Raw genomic sequence first — 9,124 nt, forward strand, 5'->3', positions numbered from 1 at the left:
CAATAACGGACTAATACAATATTTGTCCTTTTGTGACTGACTTATTTCGCTCAGCATAATGTCCTCCAAGTTCATCCACGTTATGCGGTGTTTTGCAGACTTGTACTCACTGTTTTTGTTCAGGTTTTTTCACTAGTTGGTGCCTAATGTACTTCTGTATGTTGTTATGTGCCACTGAGCTGGATATGACTCATAGTGACCCCTCCTTGGGTTTCCAAGGTGGTATCACTACGGAAGTAGATTGCCAGCCTTCCTTCCGAGGAGCGGCTGGTGAATTTGAACCGCCAGGCTTCTTCTGGTTAGCAGTCAAGTGCCTTAGGCACCACTTCTGTATAGTTCCTTTCAAAGCTCAGGGCTCCAGGATTATCTTCTGTATCTCTGTCAACTGGTTTCTTTTTTCTTTGTTGAAGAGGGTCTGTGGAACTTGTCTGCCTATTCTACCATCTTATGGGAAGTCTCCAGAAGATCTGAAATTTGACTGACTCAGGAAAAGCTATAATAAGACCTAAGTGGCATAGAACAGTCACTGATTTGCCTTTTCTCTTCTGCCCAAAATTTAACATTTCCAAATTGTAATTATTGTTTTTCAAAAGTGATAACCATGTGAAGGTTCACAAGAAAACCTGTAATTCACTACCTCAGACTCTTTTTCTAGTACATAAGGACAGACATTTTTTTTTTCTTTTATGTTTCTTAACTATTTTGGGGGAGGCTTCATTGTAAAAGTCATACACAGGTACTGTGGGCAATGTGTAGAAAATACAGAAAAGAACAAAGAAAATAAAAGTCACCCAGAATTGCACCACCCATAGATAACCACTGTTAACATTTTGATTCACTGGATTTTCTTTCAGACTTGTATTTATATTTTAAAACAAAATTGGGATCATACAGCATAGTTTTGTTTTTTGTTTTCAGGCTCAACACTAATTTTAATGATAGCTGAATGATATTCAGTTGTATGGATAGGCCCATTTTGTTTACCATTCATCTGTACTTGGGTTGTTTGTCCCTTTTGGCTATGTGAATAATGAATGCTGCAACAACAGTGTATGTAATTTTTTTACGCCACCCCCCCAAAAAAAATGCGGTATTATGAGCATGTCCCAATATCAGACTATGGTTGAGAACAAGATTTTTAATGACTGCACAACACTGTATCATAGAGATGATGCATGGTAATTAGTTAACTGTTTTTCTAAAATGGCCGTTACCTTATGATAAGGCGTGTCATGCACATTGGGGTTGCTTTACTGAAAAATCTGAATCTGTTGAGAATATTTACACGATTGCATGCATGAATCTCAGCTTTCAACAGTTTGTTCCATGTTATTGCAATCCCTTCTCCAAACCAGGGCCACCACTGTCATCTCACACTGATCCATTTGTTAGATTAAAAATGTATTTCAAAGGAAATAGTCCATTCGTTTCATCTCTGTTCATCCCTCAGGGAGGACCTGATCCGGTCAAATTCAAAGGCTGGTAAAAATGTGACGAACAAGGTCCCCGAGTGCATCTCCAGACAAGCAGCCCCCAGAAAGCTCCACCCTCAAGGGAGTCCCACAGACACCTCTGGATTAGAAACGTGCAGCGGCCTTGCAACGGAAAGAGCAGATGGAGGCAGTGAAGTTCCAGAAAGCTGCGTCAGCAGCATGGAGGAGGCGCCTGGGTCCTGAGGAAGGTCAAAGGCAAATGTTGAGACAGGGCTACGTCTTAGTCAGGAATTCGCATCATGTGTCCCCCTACTGCAGCCCACTTCCGATAATCTGCAAAATGAATCATCTTAGTTTTTGATAGAGGTGGGGTGAAGCCTGTCTGAAATGGAGGGAAGTCTTATTCCTAGAGTATTAGGACACGACAGTAAATTATGACTGCTTATAGTGTCTCCTAATCTTTGAATGCAAGTAACATGCTAAAGTCATTTAAATGATGTTTCCTAAAATAAGTTTCCTTCTTCTGATTTTATTTTTCAGATTTGATTGGGAAATCATTTATTTGTAGTAATACAAATGTAGACTTCATTCCAAGAGTCATCACAGGTTCCTTTGCAGTGGTGTCCTAATTAATTACATTTGATTGTACTACCAACATTTTACTAGATGAATGATCAGCTTCACAAATCCATTGGGGTTCAACCTTACGAACTGTATTGCACTGAAGATAAATCTTATTTATTAGAAACCAAAGTACCTCAAGTTATAACAGTACCACTTTTATATGTTTAGATTATTTTATTCAAGCTTGTTTTGCCGTTGCTATTATTATTGGTTGGGAAATAAAAGTTAGTTAGAAATTTGAAAGGAAAAATGATGCTTTTAAAAGTCATCACCTTATGCAGCATGGAGGCTTTGAGGACAGAATTTGGATGGTAAAATCTGCTTCTTATTTAGTTCAGTGCTTTAAGTGTTAAGACACTTGACTGCTAACCAGAAGGCTGGCAGTTCACACCCACCAGCCACTCCTCGGAAGGAAGGTTGGGCAATCTATTTCCATAGTGATACTGCCTCGGAAACCCAAGGAGGGGTTGCTGTGAGTCGGATCCGACTTGACGGCAGTGAGTTCAGTTTTGGTTTGGTGTTACACGCCCCACATTCCATCTTCCTTACATTACTATTTTGTGCTTTCCTTTTTGCACTTAATAGTACATACTAGAAATCACTCCAGATCAGCTCCTCTTTTTTTTTTTTAACAGCTGCATAATTCTTCACATGTAAACGTGCCATAGTTAACTCAGCCATTTTCCTACATACAGGCATTTAGAATTTTGCCCAGTATTCTGCAAATACAAACAATGCTGCACTAAATAACCTTCTATACAGGTAGTCTCTTTAAAGTAAATTTTTAAAGGTGGGATTGCTGGATCAGGTCAGGGGATAACCACTACCATCGAGTCAATTCTGACTCATGGCACCCCTAGAGGACAGAGTAGAACTGCCCCTACTGTTTCCAAGGCTATACATCTTTACGGAATCAGACTGCCTCATCTCTCTCCTGCAGAGTGGCTGTTTTCACTTTTTGTCACCCACCTTTTTGTCAGCAGACTGCTTACCCACTGTGCCACCAGAGCTCCTTGGTCAGTGGATATGTAAGGCTTTTTAGGGATCATCAAGTTGCTCTCCAGAAGTGCTGTACCAGTTTGCATCCTCTCCTACTCACCCTTCAAGGCTTCTGAAGCTTCTCATTCTACTCAAGGCACTTTGTTTATCCTGTTCAAAGTAACTCTTATTACATAGACTGAGTTCATTCAGGGCAGGCTGAATCTTCCTCATCTCTGGATTCCAAATGCATAGCCATTGCTGGGCACAAGAATTCCAACTCTGGTCTGGACACCCAAAGAAAGATTTAGAAATACTTATAGTGGTATCAGTAATGTGTCAAAAATAAATTTTGGGGAAAGGGATTTTTCAGAACTAAATCTGATTACTGTGTATTACTGTGTTCTACACAATGACCACCAGTGGCTTTGTCCATTATGAGTTTTCCATGATGTCTAAACAAGAAGTTATAAACATCACCCCCATGGATTGATATTCAGCCAAACGACAGGCCTATAAGGTGAACAGCGCTAAGAAGGTGTACACTCATTGGAAGAATCAACCATACAAGATCAAAAGAGAAGTATTTGCCCAGGGATAAAGCTGAGGAAGCAGGAAGGGACAGGAAAGGAGGACGGGGGGATATAGTAAACTCAGGGAGAAAATAGGAAGAGTGCTGTTAGGTTGTGGGGATTGCAGTGAATGTCACAGAACAAAATGTACAAAGACTGTTGAATGGAAAACCAATTTGCCCTGTAAACTTTCACCCAAATTGCAATTAAAGAAAAAAAAAGTTAAAAACAGCTCTCAGGGCCACTGAAATGGGGCAAATACATGGATTATAAAACAAAGGTTATATAATAATTTATTTTTTTACCCATTTCATACTGGATTTAAGGCTACAGTGAAATGAACCGCTTAATATGGCCCGTCTAGCCATCTTCCTTCATTTTGTGATGTATTGTAAATCCTAGTCTCTGTGCCTGTTTAGAGTGGGGTGCATCTTGAATCCCACCTTGCTGAAGGGTGTGACTCAAGTCTCCACTCTTAGCTCCTTGAGGGTATATATGTTCTGGGAAAGTTGAGGCTCTTGCTTGGGTCCTGCGTTTGGTTTGTCGTCATCTCACCCCTGGGCTTGAAACAGCAGCCGATCTGGGTTCACCAACCCCTGTAACCAGGTAAGTTGGGAGACTCCTCCAGACCTACTCACAGACCTGAAACTTGCCAGCTTGCCAGCCGCCTCCACCACCACGTGAGCTATTTCCTTGAGAGTTTGTGAGTTCTGTGCGACGTTACAGCGAAATAAGGAACCCTAAGACAGGAGAGGGATTACTGAGGGGAGGAAGAGGAGTTGATGTCAGAAATGATGGAATGGCACAGCAGTGTGGAAAACTTGGACATTTGGGACATCTTTAACCTCTGCCTAAGAGTGACTGGCCTTGTGCTGATCTTTCTAAAAGAAATTATTCAAGCAGAGGCTAATTCCCAACCGCGTGGATGTTCATTAGTTTTTTCCATTAGAAGACTATTAGACACTAGGAAAGGCCTTGACCATCCAGCCATGCAAGATTTAAAGGCTGAAGAGAAGGTGGGAATAAGGGAAGGTAGCATTTACCCTAAGCTAATAACAAAGGCAGGGCAGATATCAAAGACCAAAGTAAACCTGAGTGTTCCATACTCCACTGCCATCACTGCCACTGTCCTATAACAGAGCAGAACTGCCCCATAGGGTTTCCAATCTTTATGGAAGCAGACTGCCACATGTTTTTCCCAACGAGAAGTTTATAGGTTTGACCTGCCAACCTTTTGGTTAGCAGCCAAGTACTTAACCACTGTGCCATCATGACTTCTAGTCTAAAGGAGTACCATAAACATTATTAAGGCCACCTGCATACGACAATATACATTCAACAGACACAAATACTATTTTAGGTTACTTCCAGCCTTAAGACCTTGACCTTGGTAAGGCTAGACTTTTCAGAGCCAATTGAGACTATGCCTCTAAGTATTATTAATTAAGGTCAGTGTATTAGCTTCCTACTGCTGCTGTAACAAATCACCTCAAACTTAGCCACTAACAGTTCTGGGGTCAGAGACCCAAAATGGGACACTTTGAGCTAAAATCAAGGTGTCAGCAGAGCTACTTTCCTTTCTGGAGCTTCTAGCAGATGTCCACTCAGGATGGTTTCCAGAAGCCTCCTTTGTCTTATCTCCCACCACGCCCTGTGACATTTTGACAGCTCAGGGACAGGAGGCAGAAGCCGATCACTGATCCCAAACTGAAAGGTCTGCCTTGTGCCTTTGAAGTTGGGGTTTATCTGTTTTTTAGGATGTGTTGATCCAGTAATGAAGGTTCTATGTGTTCATGAACCGTTAGCAACAAAGACAGGGAGACCATCACCAAGAGAGACAGGGGCACTTAATGAGCACCAACTTTCACTTGGAGTCCCTGGGTTACCTCTTGGCTGCTAGCAAAAAGGTTGGCAGTTCAAGTCTACCCAGAGGCTCCTAGAAGAAAAGCATGGTAATACTTTTCTGAAAAATAAGCCATTAAAACCCTATGGAGCAGAGTTCTTCTCTGACACACATGGAGTTATCCTGAGTTGGAATCAATTCTGTGGCACCTGGTGTGGTCTTTTGTTTAACTCTCACTTTGGAATACTCAGTACAATTACTTTTTTTCCTCTCATTTTCTTGCATGTTCTTTGGAGCAGTTTCTTCTGATCAGTAAGAACACATCAACCAGCCTGTGATAGTCTGGCAAATAACTGTCAAGAGGACATAAATAATGGCAGTTTCTCCACTTTCCAATATTTAATCACGGCTACCTAGTTGGCTCCCAGACTGTTGACGAGCTCACTTATAGTTCAAATACCTTTTTACATTTAGTACATACTGTCTTCCAAGACAAAATGGAGCATGGGCTTCTGTTCTTCTAAATGGCATCATCTTACACAACAGCCTTATCTGAAAATAACTGTTTTTCAAGCATAGGTAATTTACCTTAAATCCATGATGCTACTTGGGAGGCTCCTGGGTTTTCTGCACAGGGAAAAACCTTCAGTTCATCGCAGGCTCACACTAAAGCTTTTCACATCTGGTCAGCTTTATGAAGGTATTTAATTTTTCGTCAGCAGACATTTGGAGTGCATGGGTATAGCTGCAAACAGAATTTTGTGATTTAGTAGGTATACTTTTAGGTGTTTTTTTAAAACTCTTTTATGTTGCTGCTAGCTTTTCAGATGAACTTTTTTTTTTTTTTTTTTAAACCCTTTACCCTAGTGGGTATGTGTCTACCTGCTAGTTAGTGGTTTACCCTCCCAACCCCACTTGCCTCTGGTAACCATCAAAGAATATTTCTTTTTTTTGGAAACTCTTTTCTTGACATTTCAAATTGTGTTCTCATACAATATTTGTCCTTTTGTGACTGACTGATTTCACTCAGCATAATGGCCTACCGGTTCAGCCATGTTTCAGATTCATCACTGTGCCTTCATAAACAGATGTTTTGTAGTTGAGTGCAAATGTGAGCTTCAGTGCTTTCAGAAATAGTAACAAGCTATGCAGCCTTTTCTCATGTAATGCCGTGACTTTTTTTTGTCCATTGCTGCTTGCTTATATTTTGTAAGATTTTTAGATAAAATAGCCCTGGGAGAGTAAGTCAAAAATAAAAATATATAGCCTCCCCTCTCACTTTGGAGTCTTCCTATAGATTGTAAAATTCTATTTCATAGTCTTAAATTACTCATTTTCAGATTTGACTTTTGTTTTCAGTGTGATGCAGAAAACAAGGGAAATGATGCCAAACATTTTTGTCTTATTATCTAACATAGAGCAGCAACCTTTACATGCAAGAGAGCCTGCGTTGAGAATGGAACAAGGTGGAAGATAAGTGTCTGTTCTTTGCCCCTTTAAGAATTAGCTTCTTACCTGTAAAAACAAACTAAAAAATCTGGCACAAAGACACAGTTACGTAATACCTTATAGTGTATGCCTCTCCCTCCCCCAAACCTGTTTACAGTCAATTATAACCTAACAAACTAGACTTCAGTAATGTCTTATTGTTAAGTCTTTGAAACCCTCCAATCACAAAGAAATGGTAACTAGCAAGCAATTGTGCTTTAGACTTGGTGAGACATTCATAGGCTGAGTGGATTAGTATGCTTCTAGAACTGTGAACAGAGTTCTAACTGAAACCAGAACCAATCTGGCTCTTGTAGCTTAGTAATGAGTCATACCTACCCACAATAACCTAATAAAAACTCAAGTTCATACCAAGATGTTCCTCAGTGAATGAAAATGGGCTTTCACCAAGCTTTTTGTGGAAACTGGCAATGCCCACGTAATTGGCTTAGTCCTTTCACACTGTAGGCCGGTATCTTTTGCTTACACTGGTGATTAACATCGAAATTCTAGTATTCTTAACAAAATGAAGATGACTACACAGAGAACTTTATACATGACAGAAACTGTAGGTCTCTTTGCTGAACTTCCTGGTTCACTCATCATAATAGAGGTAGGTGGATTGAGGGAGTGAAGGCATCAGAATGAGCCTGGGTGCTGTGCTGGTCTGTAAAAGATGGTTAAACTGTTAAAAATTCATACAATTTGAATTTCAGAATCTGGATACAAAGTGCTCAATTGAAAAAGACACCTGGTTTTCCTGTGGCTCACTCATACATTTGGAAGCTACAAAGTTGTTTCAATGAGTCCAACCATGATGGATTTTTGAAGCAGGTGAAGTTACTAAGAGGCTTAGAAATGGGGACTTGAAGGAGACCAACAAACTCAATGTCAATGGGTGAGGTGTTGTTTGATGATACTCTATTTTCAGCTACTATTTCAATTAAGGGAGCTCTGGTGGCATAGTGCCTAAGTGACTGCTAACCAGAAGACTAATGGTTCAAACCCACCAGCCACCAGCCCAGTAGACTGGGCAATCTACTTCCGTAGAGATACCACCCTGGAAACCCCTGGAGAAGGGGTTGCTATGAGTGGGAAATGACTCGATGGCAGTGAGTATTTCAATTAAAAGGAATCCACAGATTAGTATAAATACTATATTTATTAAATATCTTTACAGTTTATTTAAATGTATTTACAGAACTATTCCTGCATAAGTTATATTTCAGACACCCAATCATGTAATTGCCTCTTGGGTAGGACAAATAATGATAGTCTCAACAGAAAAAAGCAGCTTATTAGTATATACAGATTCCAATTTGCTTCATTATTCAGCCATCTTTGACACAAACTACCTGCTAACAGTTACAATTTTGACATGGACACTATTTTTAAGAGAGGTTCAATTTTGCAAAGGATTGAATTTATTGTGTGTTTATTTTTACAAATAGAATCCAAATACTTTTTGCTCACTGTTTTGTTTTATATGCAAATTGTTTTTTGATATTGTAAAATTTGTTAAATGCAGAAATGTGATACAGTTTCCAGGGAAACTGGATGCTGTAGCTTCTACCAAAGATAGCTGGTATAAGGTGACAACCATGAACTCATCCCAAAGTACAAACATTTACAGTCCTAGCCAATCTCGTTTACTACCTCCAAAAACATCAAAACTGATCCAGCAAACTCCCACAATACCTGTCCTGTTACTTGGTGTGGTGGGTTGGTGATATTGAAGGTGACTTCCATCTCTGGGCTACTCTTCTATCCAGAACAAAAACAGCTGACAGGAAACTCTCTCCTAGCATGCAAAGAAGCCTGAAATCTAGTTTCTAATCAAGACATAGCCCAACCCCTAGACATGCACACCTGGAATGGATTCTTTTGTGACTTAGTACCCATCAATCATGCTGAGCCAGTACAGTAATTCAAGGACGATTAACTTGTTTTTTCCCTTCATTTCTTATTTCAGTTTTCAAGAGCCTATGGACTCTACTGCATCTCCATTCAGTAAAAAAAAATTTTGTGCGCAGGCAGCTTAAGTTCATAGGAAGAAATAAGGTTTTGATATGTTTAGAGTGCACATTTTAAAACAGAACAAAATAAAAATTTCAAGCATGTGATAAAAATATTGATTTTTATAATACAGTATTGCTTTATAAATATAGATGGAAAAGCTATAAACT

The 9,124-nt window shown here is 39.8% G+C and overlaps 1 protein-coding gene across 1 annotated transcript in view; it reads left to right on the plus strand.

Moving 5' to 3' along the window:
- RAD9B (RAD9 checkpoint clamp component B) overlaps positions 1–5,766 on the plus strand; it is a 26,970-nt gene extending 21,204 nt beyond the window's left edge. The window contains exons 10-11 of the mRNA XM_042780581.1: positions 1,451–1,672; positions 5,709–5,766. Coding sequence (XP_042636515.1) covers positions 1,451–1,672; positions 5,709–5,766 — 280 coding nt within the window. The remainder of the gene's footprint in view (positions 1–1,450; positions 1,673–5,708) is intronic.
- The last annotated feature ends 3,358 nt before the right edge of the window (positions 5,767–9,124 follow it).

The sequence above is a fragment of the Orycteropus afer genome, unplaced genomic scaffold (genome assembly GCF_000298275.1).
Source record: "Orycteropus afer afer isolate SDZICR_OR568_19922 unplaced genomic scaffold, OryAfe1.0 scaffold00048, whole genome shotgun sequence".
In the NCBI taxonomy this organism is placed as follows: domain Eukaryota; kingdom Metazoa; phylum Chordata; class Mammalia; order Tubulidentata; family Orycteropodidae; genus Orycteropus; species Orycteropus afer.